We start from the raw sequence: 20,778 nt of genomic DNA, 5'->3' as shown, positions 1-20,778 counted from the left end.
ATTGCTGTTACTTAAACAAGAGTAAGTTCAGTGATGTAGCACATAAAATTTTATATGGCTGAGCAAACTGCTGACATGAATTTTGCCTATGTGGATGTCAGAGAAGTTCTGTGAGCTTTCAGAGATGCAAAAGAGTGAAATGTCCTCTTCATTTGTGTGAGTAGAGTCAGTGTAAGAGTATCAAATGAATGATCGGAAAGACTGAGGCACAGACTTTACTTCCCTGGCAGAGGTAGGAAGACACTGGCTGAATTTGTTTCTTAGTCCAGCTTCAGGGAGGACTGGCCAGAATGTAAATCTGTCTGCATTGCTTAAAGTACCAAGATAGCATTGCAAAGAATAAGATTTTCCCTGCTTTACAAGAAATCTCTATTGAATGTTTTCTTTCTTTGCAAGCTTCAGTCCGCAAAACTCAAAATACTTGCTTCAGCTCACTGAGAGGCAAGCTGGGCACTTTTTGTTCTAGTTCTATTAATGTATTTACCTTCAGCCCAATCATTTTGCAGGCTATTTAAATGAAGGCTAGCTCTTTGAATTCATCAATATTTTAAGAATAAGCCAGACAATGACATATTTGAATGTTGAGGCCAGGATCTTCTTAGCCTTTAGCACTGCAAATCAGATTGACTTGTGAGATTGCACTCAAAGATGACAGGAGAAACCTGTGTGTTATATGATGTTGCAAGTATGGCCACAGCCATCATGTGACCAGGCTATTTTTAAATCTGTAGTGCCAATTTGTTAATAACAGTGCCGAGACGGGATGTGGTGCCTTCAGATGAACTAACCGCAGAAACAGTGCTTCCAGAAAAATGTTTGCCTTTCATCCAACTACTTTTACACATACAAAGTATGACTAAAAAAAGGTTGAAAGATCAGACTGGGATCTAAATAATTTTTTCTTGTGCTCTCTATTGGTGCTAATGACTACAGAATGAGCAGCCACTGAATTTTAGTGATGATAAAATTTCAGGATTTCAAGACAGTCTCATTGTTATCATCTTCTAGGAAGCTGGCAGTTTTTCTTGCCTTAACTAATATTTTTTGGCTGTCTTGATGGATGTAGTATGAACTGGCAACACTATTGATGAAAGCCCTTCCTGAACTTCTCTACAGACCTGTGGTGAATTATCAGTTCTTTGGTCTTTTGGAGTGAATGTGATGCACACGAGACAAAGACTTTGGACCAGAGATAGTTGCCATGGCTGGCTGTTGCCTTCTCCTTTAGGGGAAACAAGATGAGAGATACCTGTAGAAGTTCTGCACCTCCAGGGTGCTCAGGGGTGAGCATTTCTTGAGGAGCTTTCATAGGTGTGTGTCCTGAGGGCAGGATGTGGAAAAGCACCATGTGCAGGCCTGGTCACTGACAGTGCACGCAACACAGGAAATTATTTCCCTGTCCATTACCCAGCCAGTGCTCCCAAAATGGCACAGCTTGCATTGTTATGCTAAAGAGAAAGGAAAGTTCACATTTCAAGATAAAACTGTCCTTTTAGTTAAACAATGATTCTGCTTATGTAACAGCTCTTTTAATGGTGAAGTACAGCTGGAGCCTGGAACGCTGTTTACAGAAATACCATGCAATGGGTACCAATGTAAAATGCAGTAAATGGTGCTGAAGGCATGAGACGTGGGGAGAGGATGCAGGTGCTGCCTTCCTGGGAGCAGGAGGTTTGAACCAAGCTTTAGTAAACCAGGAGAATGGGCTCTGTAAAGGTCATCAAAGGACTGGTGTCCAACAAGTCTAACAGGAGGGGAAAATGGTTCTTCTCAAAGCAAGAATGGGAGAGGGCCCAAGAGAGAGGAGCTGGCACAGCACAGGTGGTGCCCATAGGAAAGATTTCAAGAACTTGAAAGGGTAGAGGAGGCTGTGATTGTAAAGATTTGATGTGATAAGGAGAAACAGGAGTCAGAGAAGACAGAAATGGCAAAGCTCTGATACTTTTTGGTCTTGGTTTATTGTAATTGTATCTTCATGCATAGGAGAAAGGCTGCTGAGTAATCTTGTTCTTCTCTTTCTTGAAATGGTAACCACTGACTAATACACATGCATACAAAAATACACATATTCTCACACCCACACAAACATGCAATTGCACAAAATTAGGAAATTTCCCCAACTTTCTTCTGAGATGTTCAAGATTTGACAAAGCAAATTCTGACTCAGCCTTAGCTGAAACTGGGAGCATGGCTGTCAACCAATGGCATCTTAACTCCAGCATATTCATTTTCCTTCTTTCCTTGAGATAGTTCACAAGCTTTGTATGTGTCATTAGTAAAAAACACAGCTACAGATACGTTTGAAGTGTCAGTTTTTCATAATATTTTGAACTAATTTGTTCAATCTGTAGTAAAAAATCCTGGACTTATAGGCTTGTTCTTTACAGCAAGCTAAAGGTTCATACTTAGATGTTATATGAATGATGAAACAAAGGCGTAAATATTTTATTATTGAGTGGAAACAAGTCTTTTCAAAAGCACATCTTTGCACACAAAGCATTTGTAAATCCCCATTAGTGGTATTTATGTTTCCACATAAAAATTCCTCGTTTGCAGCCAACAAAGTATCTTAGGCTTAGATCTTCCTGCTACATTTAATGCAATCACAATGCTGTCACAGACATCACAACCATTTTTGTAAAATATGATGTTAAGGAAAACTGAGTTCATTGTATTATACATATGTAAATGCCTCTCTTTCAGTAGTCTCAGAGGAAAGAAGATGCCAGAAAGAATTCTCAACCAGTGTACATATTAATTGTCACCACCTTTCATGGGATAGTAAAGTGCATTCATACAAAGAAAAGCATTAAGAACCAAGGAGGCTGCACAGGGAAAGTGAGGGCATTTGAGTGAGACCTGAGGAAGTCACACGGTAAATTATGATAATCTAATTGTAATCCAGAAAATCATTCTTCCCTTGTTTGTGCCTGTAATGAGGTAATGGTGCAGCTCCTCTGGCTTCAGACAGCCACTACAGATTTACAGCAGACTGTGGATGATCAGACTGCAGCACAAGTTCTTTGTTATTGTTGTACCTCTTCAAGGATGTCTGAGTTCAGAATAGCTGTTGGTGTAATTTGCAGCAGTGAACATGTTGTTCCTCTGTAGCTCAAACTCCTTTCAGTTTCAGAGAACTGGTTATCACAGAGCATGGTTAATTGGTTGTTGATCCTGTATGTTTATGTGGTTGCGTGTAAGCTTTTCGAATCTGGCTGTGGATAAGAAATCCATAATATGACTAAATAATTGGACTGAAAGTTTTGGAAATAAATTATCTGGACAGAAACAGCACTCACATGGATATGCTTCAGTACAATAAAGCTCTACTGAAAACCACTAGCTGTGCTTGAAGTAGATGATCTCTGTCTTTGATTGGCATCTGCCCAGAATTGAAACAATTCAAGCTATCCAAAAAATGAAATTTCCTGAATTAAAACAGGTTCTCAGCTACATACTAAAATAAAGGGATGCAATTCAGTATCTGATCATTCCTACATAAGCATGACTTGACAGAGATTCTGTCTTTAGTTCAACCACTTTTCTCTTAGGGATTTGACTTAGGTTCTGCCTTTTGCTGAGGTACAGCTGTTCATGAGAAATTGAAATGTTGCTTGCCTCTGTATTTCCCATTGTGTAGTCCTTCGTTGTTCTCTGCGGCTTCTCTCCTATGTTGAGGATGCTAAGTGAGTGGGTTTTACTTTAATGAACATATTGAAAGTGTGGTTAATGCTGCTAGACTCCATATTTAAAAACATTTTTTGAAATCAAAGTGAGCATCAGTAAAGTACTCTCTTGTGGTTGTGGCTCCAATGACCAGTACAATGACTTAATTGACATTCTTGTGCAGTGCTTGGATCCCTGCCAGTTAATGACCCATTACTGCAGTCTGCACAGGCAAATCACCCCTTTTGTCCCTCTCCTCAGGCTGATGGACTTCTGCCCAAGAAATGGCTGCATGCTCCTATTCTCAGTTGGTGTAGACCCCAGCATGACCATAAACAACCCTGGGAGGATTGTAATATGGTTTATTGGACAGATTCTGATATTCCTTGCAGTATTATACCGCCAAGACATTCTGCTGAAGTCAGTGACTTTGCCAATGGCATAGCTGAAAGAAGAAGCTGGTCCCTACGCTGTTGTTTTCTCAAGCAGTGAAGTGCTTGCAGGCTCTCAGTGAGTCTGTGTCTCTTTAGATGATGCAAGTTTTTGTGAGCCCTTTGTCGAACATTCAAAATAGTTTTTATTTTTGTTCTGCTTTTAAATCATTTTATTGTCTCTTCCCCCACAGGATTTTCCATTCTTCAGGCAATTATGGAAGCTGCAGTACAGAACAACTGGCAAGTGACAGCCAGATCTGTAGGAAGCATAAAAGATGTTCAAGAGTTCAGAAGAATTATAGAGGAGATGGACAGACGGCAAGAAAAAAGATACTTAATTGACTGTGAAGTAGACAGAATCAACACCATTTTGGAACAGGTATCTGCTTTTCAGAAATTGTGCTGTCTCTGTGACAGATATCATTAATATTTCCAGATGTGCTTATTTCTAGAGGTTAAGTATCCTTTGAGATGTCCCAACAACTGGCCAGTTACCTAGTAAAATTAAAATGTCATAGTGATGCTCGTATTTGGTGGCAGCACTTAGATGTAACCTACCAGGAAACGTCTCTGTGATATTTTTTTCCCAAATGTTAATAATGAATTATTTTTAAGTAGGTAAGGAACCTAAAACTTCAGCTGCCAGAGTAACATTAATGGAATCAAGGCTGCTTGTAAGGATTGCAAGACAGGTGCAGTTTTTTAAGTGGAACATGAAACAAGAAATAAAAAGCCAGTGAAGTATCACAGAATCACCTTAAAGAATTCCCAGAAGGAAACCCTGCTAATGAAAAATTCAACTGGTAGTCCAAACAATTCGTTAGTACATTTTGGTACATGAAGCCCTCCCCTCAGCACAGCCAGTGCTGTTGACAGGTTTAAATTGTGGGTGATGGGGTCTAGGCACCTTTGTTGAAGAAGATGCATTTGGAGTGACTGTTTTGTCTGGCTTTCCCAGTGTTTGCTTCACCCCAGAGGAATGGCCATACCCTGTGGCCATCCCAGGGTGCTTCTCATTATGCCTGTGTCACTGGTTGTGCTGTGCAATGTGCTTCAAGAGGTGTAGTAACAGATACAAATTGTCGGAAGAAGACGCAGGGCAGTTCCCTGCTGCCTGGGATCACAGTAAAGCTGGTGCTGGTGTGGCACCAAATCCATGCTGCTTGGTTATTCACAGGTATGAGAGAATTCAGATGCATTAGGACAGAAGAACCTTCTGATTGCTGCCACTTTGTAAATTTAACTGTGGGTTCATAGTATGGAATAGATGAAGAGTAGCATTTAAATTTCATGAAGCATTAGCATATTTCTTAATTGTAAACTACCAACAAACTTACCTCACTGCCATAAACCCTGGGAAACATTAAAAACATATTCACTGTCTTCCTTCTCAAAATATTCAGTTCCTGTCAAACCTTGAGGTGTATCACTGAGGGTCAGTCTGTGGGGACAGCCAGGTGCCATAGCTGCTACTTACAGAGCAAGGAAAGAGGTGTTCAAGAGAACAGGGCACAAGCCCTAACTCTGACAACTGGTGTGGTTGTGATGCTAATGCACAGCATTGCATTTTACTATGTATTTTTAGGCAATATGGTGAGTGCTCTCTTTAGGGAAATTCATACTGAAAAGTGTAAGAAACTTCTTTTTTTTCTTTTTTTTTTCTTTCGTTTGCTCATGTTCTTGGAAAAGATGCAAAACACCATACCTACCCACAGCCCACTCTTCTGAAAATGCTGCAGGAGAGCACTCCTGAGCCAAGCTTAAAGAGCTCTTTGGGCCCACTCTCAGATGAGAAGCAGGCCTTTTGTTTGATCTGACTTCATTTACATTTGTTCTCATTTTTTCTTCTATTGTCCAAGAGAAAAAAAAGTCAAACTATTTCAGTGCCTAAAAGGGAAACTGAATACCAAGCAAACCATATAACAAAAAAACTCGCAACTCTTTTCTTCTGCTACTATTCTAAATTCAACCCTAGTGAAGTTTAAATTTTATTAAATGTACGATTCGGTCTTCTGTCAATGTGAATGGCATTGTTAAGTAAAAATTTCCTGCTGGGGCCTCCAGGTTTCCCCAAACCCTACAGTACATGCTGGTGCCCCTGACACTAAAAATATCTTCTGTCAACAATTTCCAGGGGTTTTTTAACTGGCTACTGAAAAGCAATGACTTAAATTTCAGCAGGGAAGGTCAGTAATGGTGAATGGACCCTAGGTTAATAGCTGAACAATCATTGTAGACTTTTCCTTCCATCTCCTCTGCTTACCCTGTTATCATCTCATAAAGTAGTTAAAAGTTTTCACAAACATGTGTCATATTTAAATCCATCCATCCAGTTTCCTTAAGGAAATGAAGAGCTGTCCTTTTTTTAGCCAAGTGTGTTCGCTGATAGCATATTATTGAGGGGAGAGATAAGTCTGAATTTGCATATTTCAAATCTAGCATTTTATTGCAGTTTAAAAAGTCAATTCAGTGCTATGTGTGGAGTCTAGGAAGGCTGCTCAGCTGAGAAGCAGTAACATCTGAGCCTGTTGCCACTTGCTGATGCACATTTGCAGATGGGTTTGTTTTTCCCAGTGAGAACAAAAGGAAGCCAAGACACTACCTGTCTGAGCTGCTGTGTCAGAGTACTGATGGACAAACTGTCCCACAGAGGGCTAGGATAGGCTGCCTCAATTCAGCTGCTTCTCCATCCCTCTCCCTTTTTTGGCCTTTTAGGAGTAGAACTGCAAAAGTCAACCCTCCCATCAGCTTCTGGGAGTGATGCTTCCCTCCAGAGAGGGGGTTTATATGGTTACTGTGTGGCACCTGCTTTTTCATTCTCTGAGTCAGCAGCAGTATTTGCCAGTGACCCTGGATTTCAGAGGCTTAAATAGAACTTATTCAAGAAGAAAAGTCATAGCAGAAATAAACAGACTGGAAACCACTAAACAGTCTACACACGCACTGAGCTTGCTATCAGACTTTTGGGCTCTTGGCCAGTGCATTCAGCAAGCTTGTCAGTGCTCTGCTCCAGGATCCATGTATCATGGCTTTGTGTTAGTGCTTGAATTCAGTAAGAGTGACCTCTTTTCCTGTATCGGGCTGGTCACTGTGTGCACTTCTCATCCTTTGATCCTTTTTTCAACCAGTTCAGACCAGGATATACATCTCTTCCAAAACTACAGTCTCATCCAAAGGCAATTACACATCTGGGGATTTTCTTTTGAGACTTCAGGTCATTCTGGAATATTATGTACCTTCTTCCAGCAATATACAGACATGTGAATCAGTGACCTTGAGTATTCTGTATGCATATGGCACATGCGTATGTCTCTACATTTCCAAGACCTGTAACCTGTCATAGGAAGTTTCTCTTCTCAGGGCAGTCTGATACCTGATTTTCCTGGCTATAAATTCAAGGCTGGGGAAAGAGGGCATTTCAGCTCCTACTCTGCCTGAGTATCCTGTTTTGTGCCAAATTTCATACCGCTGGTTAATCTGTTTTCATTCCCCATTCAGAAGATTTTGTGATGGGCCTTATATTTTGTCCTGGAGGTGAATACCCTGCCCAAACCTCTTCAGCTGTAGAATAGAGGGAAGCAGAGAAATCACTAGTTATTCCATAAGTTGCCATCTGTTTGTTCACTTGCCCTATAGTTCTATAACCACTGAGCATGTGGATCTATATCAAATTCAGTCATCTACTGGCCTCTCAGGCATGCAGATAGCAACACTTATATCATGCAAAATTCATAAGCTCCCCACACTTCTTGTCCCTTGATGCTAAAATATTCTGTATTTCTTCACAGATAGATATAAAATTTTGTTCCCATAAACAGAAGAACATTTTCTTCTGAGAGCTAACAGTAAGCCTTAGCCTGTTCGACCATGTATTTAGAGACATGTTTTTGAGTTAAGAAATACGTTTTTCTTATTCCCAGGAAAATAAGCTGTATCTCAGACTAGAGTGGCTTTGTGTCCACTTAGAAGAAAACCTTTTGAGGGCAAATGAGCAGGAAGAAACTCCATCCAGGGTCAAAATGGTGAAACTTTACAAAAGACCTGTTTATTTCAGAGACTGCATGCTTTTATCAAAAGGACACTATCTCCAAACTTAGTCATGAAGGTTAGGCTTCAAGGCAGTGTCTGTATTAAGTAAAGTCATCTCACAAAGCAAAAGTAATACTACAGTAGAGAATGCAGTCCTCAAAGTTTTACAATGACAGTGAAAGACAAAGTGAAGCATCTCTAGGATTAAGGAAGGTAACCTGATTGGCTGAACTCTGTCCTGTGCGCAGACTGGCTGTGACAACCTTCGAGTCTGAAATTCTGAGATTAGGATGGAGGTGTGCAGGTTTTTCAGTACAGCCCCAGCTGCATCTCCCTGCAGAGCTGCTCTGATCTCACTGCACAACAGCTTTCACATTTAGAGTGTCATAAGAATAACCAAACTGCAGTATTGGGTTGAGGAACTGTCATTAAAAATAGCAATAGGGCAAAATGTAACTGAAGAAATTCAAGACCACTCTCATGTAAACTTCCTGGTATGTGTGGTCCATTATAAACAGATGGTCTGGTGGGGATTTGCCTGTGTTCTCCATAGAAATTTAAAATACAATTGCCTACAAATACAGAGGAACACTTGAAGCAGAGCTATGAGTAGCTTCAGCTTCTGCTTTTCTTTTGAAGCCCAGGAGTGCCGTGTCCTCTGAAGGTACTGCACTGCTCAGAGCAGGCCTTCAAGAGCAGTGTGCCTGTCACCTACTCCAGGGCACAGGGCCACAGCTGTGTCACAGGCTGATTTTATCCTTTGTCTGCAGCTGTGTGGAGCAGTGGGGTTCAGCTGAGGCTCCTAGAGAGTATCTGCTTTGTAGAGTGTTGTGTAACTTCACTCTGAAACTGGTACAGTTCATTTTTACATTTCCAATGAACTAGAAACTTAAAATTTAGGACGTTTTTTCATTGGATACCCATGAGTATTGTTGAAATCAGGATGTAAAGCAGAATAAAAGGTCATTTCTTTCCCTTCACAACCAGGGAGTTTCAGCAGCTCCCAAGTCCATATGGGCATATGGGGAGGAAAGGGGAATTACTTAGGTCAGGCACCCTCAGTACATAGCCAGCAGAAGAGTAAGAATGGGCATAAGTCAGAAGTGACAGCTGTATCTGCCTTAAAGGGCCTGCTCCTGTCAGCTGTGAAACTCATAAAGGGCAGGAGATAAATTGCTAAAGCAGAGAGAGTAACATATGTTACCCCACACACCACACATTTCACACATACCTGAGGAAAGAATTTCTATGTTGTAAAAAGGAACGTCTCTCCAAAGCCATCATCCAGATTTCATAAAACAAGCCAGGTTCTAAATGACAGGAATTTATCAGAACATTATTAGTCATCCTGCAGAATGATTGAAGTAATGGCACACAAAGCTTAAAAGTATTCAAAAGATATTAAAGCACGGTTTTTAATGTACCTGATCAGTAGTAATAATAATTAATGCCAGAAACATCTCACTGTAAAGGTGGAAGCTGCTGTATGTAGAAGATTGCTGCCAAGCAGCTCTTGTTGTGCCAGCAGCATATGAACCTGAAGTCACCATTAGAGTTTTTATTTTTCTATGATTGTAGCAGTTACTCGTTTTATTATAATTTATGAGATATAAATGCACACACCAATGCACACACATGCATCTGCTTTTAATACTTTGCATATTTCTTACCACAGTATTTGTAGTATGCAGTTATGCTGTTACAGTCATATTTACATGGCAACCTCTGCATTGCCATTAAATGTATAGAGAATCAAAATCTTTGTTAGGCTGTTGAAAGTAAAGAGTCAACCATTATCCTGGAGATTATATTTAAATTTATATCACTGTGCTCATACAGAGATTGTATTTGCTTTTAAATTCAGTTAATAGGTAGCTGTGAAAGCTCAATTTTCTTCATAGTTCATCTTTCTATGCAGCTTTTCAGTGCACAGAAATGGTGCATGTGTTTGCCCTGAGCCCTCTGAGGGTCCCACTCACTGTTTAGCCTGCATCCACACTGTCTGAGCTGCTCAAATTGTTACCCTTGTTGACAAGTCTCAGGTACAGAGGTTCTGAAGGCCATTGGCTGTCGCACTGAGAATCAGGCCTTTGATATTGTTTTTCTACAAGTTCTAGGCACTTTCCTAGGAAAGTAACTGTAAACATAGATGTTTATACATTCCATTAAAGGATAGGCCTTTTGATGGACATCTCTCACAGCCAGTGCAGTTGGGAAGGTATTAACATAACTATCCAATCCCTGGTCATGGTTGAAAAATCTATAAATAATGAAAGAATAAATAAAGGACTCTCTCTCTTTCACCACACCTCGAACTGTGTCCGTGTGACACATTTCATGTCCAACAGTGACAATGGCCCTCACCTTTCCCTGTTGGATTTGGTGAGCTTTGGGAGCAGTTGTACTCATGGATGCTTCTCGTGCCATACCTGGACTGGAAGAGAGGATTTGGTCTTTCATTAGCTCTACAGGTACTTTTCAAAAACAATGTTCACAAGAAGTGTTTTAAAGACACAGAGTATTTGAGGGAAAGGGAAGGCTGGATATAATTTGTTCTACACATGATCTCCTGAATTTTTGTCTTTCCCTATTTTCCATCTCTCCATTTCTAATAGCTTTGAGAATCTTTGTCACTTTTTCTAAGCTCCTGGTTGACTTTGAAGCCACCACTCAGTCATCTCTTCCAAGTTTTAAAAATCAGTTTGTGTTTAAGTTGCTTTGTTTCAGTCCTGGCATTTAAATGTTGTTCTTTCTTCTTAAACATAAAGGATAAGCCCTTTCATCTTAGCAGACATTACCTTAATTTCTGCATCTGTCTCACAAATAGTTTAATGCTTTAAACTCTGCTTCTAGCCAAAGCCTTTCCTTAATTAGTTTCCAAGGCAACCAACCATCTTGGCAACAATTCAGATGAACCAACTGCAGGGAGAGGAAGGAAACACACTATCAAAATGAATAGTAATAGCACAGTACCACTGTGCAAACAGGCGTTGTACATCACCAGAGACAGCACGATAGTTCTGGTGTCTCATCAGTTCATTTACAAGGGAAGAAGTCCCAACTCAGTAAAAGAAAAGCTGCACAAGATCGTGTGTCTTTTTTTCATAGCTCACTAAGCTGGGGTTAATGGTTTCAGTGTGATATGAACCACATATTTAGGGGAGGAGGAGAAACACTGGGGCTTTTCAGAGCCACTCATAGACCAAGGTGTTCCCACGTGTATCTCATAGAGCACAGTAACACTGCAGTTCAGACAGCAAGATTTTCAGAATGGGGCAGCAACCCCCCTGGGCCTTCTGAGCCCAGCTGCTGGTGGTGCAGTCTGGAACACTCTGAGAGTTCATAGCTACCGTCTTGTGGGGACATGTCCCCAAATGTGAGGTCCCGAGGTGTGATCCAGAGCTGTGATGCATTTGCTCCAGGCTCCAGATGGGTTTGGATCAGGCCATATTATGGCAAAGTAGCATCCCAGTCCGGTCTCTCACTGCTGTAATTATACATTGATATGGGATTCCTGTCTCTTATCCCACCCTCTTAACCGTGCAATTCCACCTGCCTCTAGGGAGCACATTTAAGACATCAGGGGCAGTCTGGACTAAATATATAGATAATCAGGCCCTATCAATAAACTCAACTCAAATACAAGCTTACACCACAGTATCCAACCAGTGAGCTGGAAAGCAGCATAATAATTTTAGAGAAAACTAATGTTCCCTGACTTAAAAAAAAGCCCATGTTACTAAACTACATTTGTTCATGTCACACCATAGGCATGCATGTGGAGGTATAATAGTGTATATATTACTGGAAGTTCTTTCTTCCAAAATGTGTAATAAATAAAATTATCAACAATATGCATAGACCCTTAAAAATACCCTAAGTATCTTCTATCCTGGGAAAATGCATGTAAATAATCGGAAAAGAAAAATATTGCTCTATTACCTCATATGAGTAAAACAGTCACCCTTGCTGCATAAACCAAATCTAGTGAAAATAAATTAGCTCTTCATAATCTTTTTCAGTTCATGCTTTATGCACCAAGTTATATGGGCGTATTGCAGAGTGCTGCTTATATGAAGCAGAATAAACCTTTCAGACTCTTTGAAAGCATTGAAAAAAGCGAACTGAGTGCTATTCCAGTCACAGTAAAATGCTATTTATAATAAAAAAAATATAAGAAAAAGTAACCTTGTCTTTCCTAGAGGAGATTGCACTGACTTTTTTTTCCTAATATTGTAGGGCATTTGAAAAGGAAAGGAAATGCTTAAAAAGAAAAAAAAAGAAAAAAAGAAAAAAAGAATGGCTACTATTCAGTATTTTTGGTCTGCTTAAAGGCAGTGCTCTGCAGTACAAAACCCCTTCCAAAAAAATTCTCATGCGAGCACTGGGACTGAATTACTGCGACACTTCTGGGTTATATCCAAATAATAGTTTGAAGTGATCCTGACATGCAGTAATAGTTTATATAAGCAGAATTCTTTTTCCAAGGACTCTTGTCCAATTCCAGGGAATAACACTGGGATTTTACACTGACATGCTGATGGGAACTATGGAGAAAATGGGAAATTTATGTGGTTTTAAAATGAAAACTGTGTGACTCAGTTTACCTAATTTCTTCCTTTCTTCCCCCAATGGATGTAGATCCTTTTTTATTTTGAGCAGCTAAGACTGAGGAAGTTTTGTTTATGTTGTGGGATATGAAAAGAAGAAATGAGCATTGTTTATGTGCATCTGTGATTGCAAGGGTGGGCTCTCAAGGATGTTGGTTGTACAGTTTAATGGAATTGAAAGCCAAAAGGGACGTTGGGTATCTCCTGTGTCATAGGGTTTGAGCACATGATCCAAAGGCACAGAAGAGCTGCCTGTTAGTGATGTGGATACACCATCAAATTGTGTGACAGTGCTGAAGCAGTTCTGGCTTCTGCAGAAGGTTTGGACAACTAAGAATAAATGTAATACTACTATTATTAGCAATCTTTGTGAAAGTGACTTCAGGTGGTGTGAAATTTAGGGAAGCACGCTAAGCTAAAAGTTAGCTTTGATAGGGGTGGTTTTGATTTATGGACTTGTAGCTCTACAAGAGCTGCTGAGGAGCAAGGAGAGAGTGCTAGGAAAGAGAGGGTATAGGAAGCTGGAAATGAGGTACTGTGGTGGAACCATATTACATGGGATTTGAGCTGGTGCACTGTAGGTTGAAGGAAATGTAAGTACAAATGTTGCTAGGAAAGGAACTTTACTGTGATTTCTCTGAGATCTAAAGCCTCTATGGGAAATTTTATGTGAAATTTAAATTTTAGGATAACTTAGGATTTTACAGAGGCTTGAAAAAGTACTGGAACTTCCTTGGATGTTAAATCATTTTTCATTATCATTTCTTGAGGGAAGATATTTCTCAAAAAATATACTACAACTGCATAAACAATTTAAATATTGTCTCCTTAAAATTACCTATGTGTGAAAACCACTGCTGCACAGTAACATATGTAATAAGTCACTTGCTTCCCATAAATACAAGTGCAAAAGCTCCTCCAGAACACAAATGGATTTTTAGTTCATTACCCGTACCTAAGAATCTTAAGAATTCACTAATTAAAAATTTCTATGACACATCTCTTCAAGGAAGCTGTCTGGGAACAACTATCTTTTCTTGAAGGTATCTTGGCAAAAAAAGGGGGAAAGGTCTCAGCAATTTTGAGTATCCTTTCTACATGGTACAAAGAATTTTTGTTGTGGTTGTAACAGCCTTTTGTATCTGATCTTGTTTTTAGTGAACTAGCTTCAAGTGATGAAAAGTAGTTTAAGTTTTGATTCTTTTTAATGTATTTTGTATTGAAGGATTTGAGTTGTGAAGAGAGATGCAGTCCTGAGAGATATAACACTTGTTTTCTCTGTCTGAACAAAGAGGAAATTTTGATAGAAAGTTTATTTTATTCTGCTTAAAGAGTAAATAATTGTGATTATGAATGGCAGTTACCAGAGATGATAAAACTCTTCATCTCTGTGTGCTCTGATTTGATGTTTTGAAGTTGATTATGTCCTTTAACAATAATTGGGCCAACAGATTAGTTAATCTGTCAATATTGCTAAGACATATCAATAAAAATGAGTTTAAGAAATATTTTTCAGGGCACAGAAAATTTTGTCAGCACAGTGAAGGAAATTAGGAGAAGGTATCATGCCCTCAGAACCAATGTTGCAGTTTGTACTTTTTTTTCTTAAATAATTTCTGATATAACCTCTTATGCACAAATTAAATATGTATTCCTCTACACAATCTTTAATCAGCAAATGTCAGATTAGGTATGGGAAAAAAAGTTTTAGCCATATGGAGGGAGAACAAAGCCCAACACAGCTTTCAGATGTTGCGTTTAATCACCCTCCAAGGACTAACATGTACAAGCATCATCTATGTGGAGATGACCTAAAAGCAGAATTTCACTCATGGTATGACTATCACGAAGGAGAGAAGCAAGGGACAGAGGGACACAAGAAGGGGGCCAGAGGGGAAAAACCTAATGAAGTGCTTCAGAGGCATCAATTCCCTGCTTCTGCCAAGCACATTTTTGTCCTCTTCTCCTAGGAGATTCTGGTTCTCTAGGAGAGAATCTCCCATGAGAGATTCGTTGCAGAACAGCCAAAAGCTGTTTGAAGAATACTTTATATGCGCAAAAAAATGATCTTGATATTGTGCTGTAGAGATAAATGAGGATTTGGTTATAAAGTGTAGTCACAAATGTATAAGGTGGCAATAGCATGCAAGTAAAATTCCTAGGTCCATATACTGCACAAAAATACAAAATACATCTATTGGGACTGTGTGTGGATTTGTGGCATTCTCTAAAGAGCATGAAGACTTTGAAATGTTGGATGAATTAATCTGAAATATATATTCAGTTATTTTTATCTGCAACAAATAATATGTGTGTGGAATCTTCATCTTAATATTTAACACAGTCTTCATTTAATATTTAACTCAAATTTAATATAGTACTCATTCTTCATATAAATGAAATCATTGTTTACTGCATATTTTACAGCATCACTATCCCTGGCGGCTCGATTCCTGTCCCATTAATACCAAGGAAGAGATAAATCGCCTTCTCTGGGTTTGCACTACAGTTACCATCACAAGGTTTTGACCGTTTGTATGAGGGAAGCAGCTCCTGCAGAATGTGGAAATGGTTTTGTCTCTGCAGAATTAAAGACAGGACAGGCATCACTTGTTTGACAGTGACAGACTACCAGTAGCTGGGATGTATCTTTTGTCACCATGAGATAGTAGTTCCTGTGGAACCTCATATATTGGCACTGGTGGTGTTAGTGTTATAGAAAGAGACAAAATCATGACACCAAAAAAACCCTTTTTTATAAATTTACTGAGAGAAAATTGAACCTTGTCTAGTGTTTGTAATCCTCAAAGGGAATTTGATCTTCCTTCAGAGGCATATGTGAAAATTGGAAAACAGGTGAGTGGGCTCTGCAAGCTTTTAGTAAAATTGAGCTACTAAGGTTACAAGGGATCTTATTTTTACTGTGATATCTGGTTAGATGAGGAAAGTCCTGTTCCCACAACTGAAATTTTATTTTGTTCTCCTCCTGTTTTTCCTACTCCTATCTGGAAAATTTATGTGACAAGGGGTGACCTGTGCAGAGCAAACATAGTGAGGAATGATTATGTACTGCTGTCCATTGCTCACATGGTAACGCTCTAGGAGGTGTCTGCATTGCTGTTTGTAGTTCACTGAAGCAGAGAACTGCAGTGCCATGGCTGCAGATCCTGTAGGCAGCTCCCCACCGCAGGAAGGGTCGGTAGGAAGCCAGGAAGGGGACTCTGAAGTGCTTCATAAGTTCCTCCTTTTCCTGAGGTGTAGGAACTGAGCTGAGATGCAGTACTTGCAGATGGCACTCAAGAGAGGTTAAACATCTTGCTAATGTACTGACAACTTTTTGGGCCGTGCCTTCAGTTTCTATTAAACTAATTGGATGGTCACCCTAATATTCTGTTCCTCTCCATTCTTCATTTTCTCCTGAAGACAAATTAGCCAGTACCACTGGTTCAATAGGCTGCTGCATCACCAGGCACAACTTTTCAGTCATTCAATACAATGTAGGTACAAGCTGCTCAGATCTGAGATAAGCTTCAAGTCCATCCTCAGAACATAAATGCTTTCAATAGAGGTAGAAGCTAGAGAACACCTGACCTGCTACCCAGGTGAGAAGATAGTGTGCTCCACAACAATTTAGCCTTGCCGTATAGTTGTTGCTATGCTTGATATCCCTCTGCTCCCATGAAGTGCAATCAACACTGATAGCTATCCTATGATGCTGTTAAAATTTTCTTATACCCGAGTCCATTTATTAGTTTTGCTTGTTTGCTGTGGGAAAGAAGGAATTGTGTGATCACTTCAGACATCTGCTCACTGCTTTGAAAGCAAAGGTGTCATAATTGTATTTCTATAGCAAGGTGTAAAGGCACATTACTGCTAACTAGAAGTAGCTAAGTTCTCCTGTTCTCAGTAATGTGCATGTATACTTGAAAAACAGTAAATTCTTTTTTCAAGTATGAGCTTTTTGCAACAATGGAACCCAAATTAATGTACAGATAACCTCAACAAAGAAAACAGAATACTTTTTAACTCTGATCTTACAGGAAATCCAATTTTTCTTACTACTGTCTTACTAAAACCTAGAAAAGAACTCTACAGTTAACAGTGCCTCATTGTTCCCAGATACGGTCAAAATGGAAAGACACATTGCAGCAGGTCAGATCTCTGCCTGTCTTTTCGTTAAAGTGGAGTATTTCTGCCACTTGTCAGGTATGAAAAGCACAGTAAAAATTTTCAGACCTTCTTTGTGACAATACTGCCTGTCAGCATCAGTATGGATGATCTTATGGAAAGATCTAATAGACTCATAAAATATTGTGGTTTTGAGCTGTAGATTAGGTAGTCTGTACTATTGTGATCTATATTTTTGTTTGTTTTCTTCTCTCATTTGTAAATAAAGGGTGATAAATCCTTTAGTCTGACAACCTGGTCAGACTAAACTGACTAGATGGCAGTTGGTTCAAGTGTAGGGAAGATATGCTCCTAACAGGTATTAATTGGATGGGTATTAATGGTAGTTTTACTTTCATTGCTGCCAAAGTTATGATAGCTCCTTTTCTCAGTAAAAGTGCAAGCATATCCTCTTAGCTTGTATTTTTCAGTGACTTTTTAAAATTAAAGCCCACAGAGGCAGGAAGGTGGATTTAAAAATGACTGAGCTGCTGGGCTTAGAGGGTTGTGATCATCAACACAGAGGCCAGCTGGAGGTTATTTGGGGTACCCTGAGGGTACTGGGGCTAATCCTGTTTAACCTCTCTCTGAGGGATCTGAAGGTTGTGGGATGGAGTGCAGTCTCAGCAAGTTCGTAGATGATACCGAATTAAGAGGTGTGATACACGAAGTAGTTGTGCTATAAGGTTTGGACAGGCTGATGAAGTGAGCAGAGTGGAACCTCATGAAGTTCAACAAAGGGAAGTGCAAAGCCTGAAGAAGAATGACCCCATGCACCAGTACAGTCCGGGTAGAGGCTTCCTGGCTGGAAAGCAGCTCTGCAGGGAAGGATCTTGGGGTCCTGGCACTCAAGCTGACCACAAGTCAGCTGTGCTGTCACAGCAAAGAAGACCACCAGCATCCTGGGCTGTACTGGATTAGCACAGTCACTAGAGGTGACCTTTCCTTTTTACTCTGCAGAGGTGAGACTGCATCTGAGGTGCCATGTACAATTCTGAGCTCACCTGTAGGAGAGACATGGGTGTCCTCATGAGAGAATTAACATTATTGCTCTAGAAATACCAAAATGGCTCATAACAACTTAATATTAGCCAGTTAATATCTTTAGTGCTGTCTCCCAAAACTTTAAGAAAAATCTAAAAACTAAGGCAAAAATCTGTAGTTGCCTATTTATTATAATGATGACAGATGCAGTGGAAACCAAATTGTCTTTATGTTAGCATTCAAAAAATAACTTCCCTAGGCAAAAGGAAAATTGCCAGTGCTGACTAAATTTCTCAATCTGGCATCTAGGTCTGTACTTCAAGTAAGCCTGGTGCTGACCAGCAGATTTCACTTTTATTTTGAAAGCTGATACATTTTAGTTATTTTCCCTCTAGATGTTTTCTTAATTAATTTGAAATATCCAAAGAGTTAATTAAAAATACAAAATGTATTGGATTCTATATCAAACCTTACATTATGATCTTTTTATCTACAAAGCAAGAATTATGTGGGATCAGAAATCTGAATTATTCATAATGGTTTCCAGCCACTTTTTTCTCTTCTCCGATGTTCAGTGTAAAATCTTATAAGCTTTTCTTTCAGTCAAGGTGAAAGCACTATTAAGTCTCAGAAGTCAAACTTACGAATGACATGTAGCTCTGTGAAATCCTTGCCCTGTAATCCTGGCTTTCTGTTCACCACCACTCTTCAATATCCCACTTTCTGTATAAGCTTCACAATATATCAGCAGTTGATGAGATTTATTTGTTATACTCCTGTTATACTCCTGTTTTCCTTCTTCATAAAAAAGCTTTATTCATCACTTTACTCCCCTGGGAGTAACACATGTCTGTGATTGTTTCTGCTGGGCTCGCTAATCCAGCAGCTCCCTTCAACATGCTGGACAGTTGGTACAGAGTGGAAAGTGAGGGAGGAGGAGAGTTGTACTTGTTAAGATTTAGGACAGCTATGTAGTGTGTAGTGAATTTTAAACACATTGTTAAGATCCAGTTTGATAGTTATGAGCCAACATGGTTGATTGTATGAATAGCAATGCTGTCAGGTCACTTCTGAAAGATGCTTTATGAATTAAAGCTTTACTGTAGTATGTTGGACCTCTCAAAGCTTTAATAAACAGAGTCATTTTGAAGACATGACAACAGATGAGACAAATCTTTAGTCTGATCTATGCTAATGAGTCCTGCATTTCTTGTTTGCAGTATTGCTCTTGATGCCTCTAATAGTTCCATGTATATTTTTCTTACATACTCTGACTTCATCTGTAGTGATATTTTTCTCTTAAATAAACACATTTCTGAATAGAAATGTAAAAGCTTTCTTATTTGTTGTTAAGGTTAAAATCACAATTGTTGTTCTTAAATAATTATTTTGCCTCTAAGGTGAACCTGCCTTTAAGGTGAAATTGAAACATACAGGGAGTTCAGTATGCGAATAGCATGCACACCAGATGATCTGAAGGAAGCCTGCATATTTCCACAGAAAACAAATGTGAATGTAGGAAAGCAGATGCTTTCTACCAACAGAGTGTACATACAGTTCTCAAGAGCACCTGAACAATTTATTTTCAGGCTGCTGGAAGTACACAAATTCCTACAGAATTAAATGTGAATTTAAAAGAAATGGCATCTATTAAGGACAATACTACCCAAAGAGGCAATTGGGAACTTAATAATTTAATCAAGAACTTGAGCAGACTCAGCAGTATATCTAAAGCCAGTGACTCAAATGTAGTCTGTTTTTAACGAAGATATAAGTGGTTATGTCTTTTAAAGTGCAGCGTTTGGAATGTTTTTCTGTGATCATGGAGTACATTTGTATGGTTATGTATAGATTCTCAGATGATTCTCCATCAAAAAGCATCATCTGTTTGTTTGAGCTGCTTGTAGGACATATGTTACGATAATACTTGTGTGTATTACCAGCACTGTTTGCTGTTTTTAACCCAGCAAGCCTGGATAGAATGGATTATGTCCTGAATCCATGCAATCACCACAATTATAAATTAAATAATAAACTGGTGGATGGTGTTCCATTTGATGGCTATGGGACTGGATGGATGTTTGTGAGATTATAATCTGAAGGAGAGGGCACAATTTTGCACAAGTGGCTCTCCTGGTGAGCCAGCTGCCAGCTGTGTAGACATGGAAAGTGTGTGTTTTCCTTCCTTATGCAAAAGTGCAGCATTCCTGGAGTGGCGGGGAGCACACAGGATGGCAGAGTTCAGGCTTGCCAGACAGTACTGCCTCCACTGTTCCCCATTACCATCAGAGAATCCAGCTGCTGAGTTCATCCTGCTGCCCTTTTGTCTCTTAGCAATTCCACTTAATGACTGTTTGTACGGAGAGATGCCCATGTGAGGTCAGCGAGGCAGGAGATGTTGCTTAGTGGAATGCACAACATAACATTTAGTTGCAATTTTGACAAAACATTGTAAGGTCAGATGTATCCATTTAGATGCACTGGAAATAACAAGTTTTTTGTCAAAACCTGTCAAAAGGCAATAAAGGTCACTGCTTATAACTTCGGGGATTTAACTTTAGACATTCATACATGAAAAGGCTTGGCCAGGCCAGGTAGGGAACTCCCTGGACAGCTTGGAGCCTACCCAGCCCTGCTGTGCTGGTACAGGTTAATAAACACAGTGAGTGGCTGGACTGTCTTCTGCACCTCTCCTACATTTCACAAGCAAGCAATGAAGTAAACAGGAGTTTACATTGCATAGATACAGTGTTACCTCATTTCAGAACAGAAATACTTGAACTGGTAACTAAAATTAACCTGGTCAGCAGGGTGGTCACTGTGAGCACAAGAGTGAATTTGCCAGGTAAGGTCATCTCTGCAAGCAGAGTCTTCTCAACCTCATGAGT

General features: G+C 39.6%; 1 protein-coding gene across 7 annotated transcripts in view; it reads left to right on the top strand.

Annotated features, from left to right (window-relative positions):
* Nucleotides 1–20,778, top strand: part of GRIA3 (glutamate ionotropic receptor AMPA type subunit 3) — a 146,382-nt gene that overhangs the window by 60,832 nt on the left and 64,772 nt on the right. For all 7 annotated transcript variants that reach the window (XR_015276569.1, XM_086851176.1, XM_086851175.1 and 4 more), the window contains exon 4: nucleotides 4,292–4,479. Coding sequence is in view for 6 of the 7 variants with exons in the window: in XM_086851176.1 (XP_086707302.1) it covers nucleotides 4,292–4,479 (188 nt within the window). In the remaining variant the exon portion in view is untranslated. The remainder of the gene's footprint in view (nucleotides 1–4,291; nucleotides 4,480–20,778) is intronic.

This window comes from Cyanistes caeruleus, chromosome 14, assembly GCF_971803275.1.
Source record: "Cyanistes caeruleus chromosome 14, bCyaCae1.hap1.1, whole genome shotgun sequence".
Lineage (NCBI taxonomy): Eukaryota > Metazoa > Chordata > Aves > Passeriformes > Paridae > Cyanistes > Cyanistes caeruleus.
The sequence above is the reverse complement of the archived record's forward strand: the minus strand, read 5'-3'. Positions and strand labels throughout refer to the sequence as shown.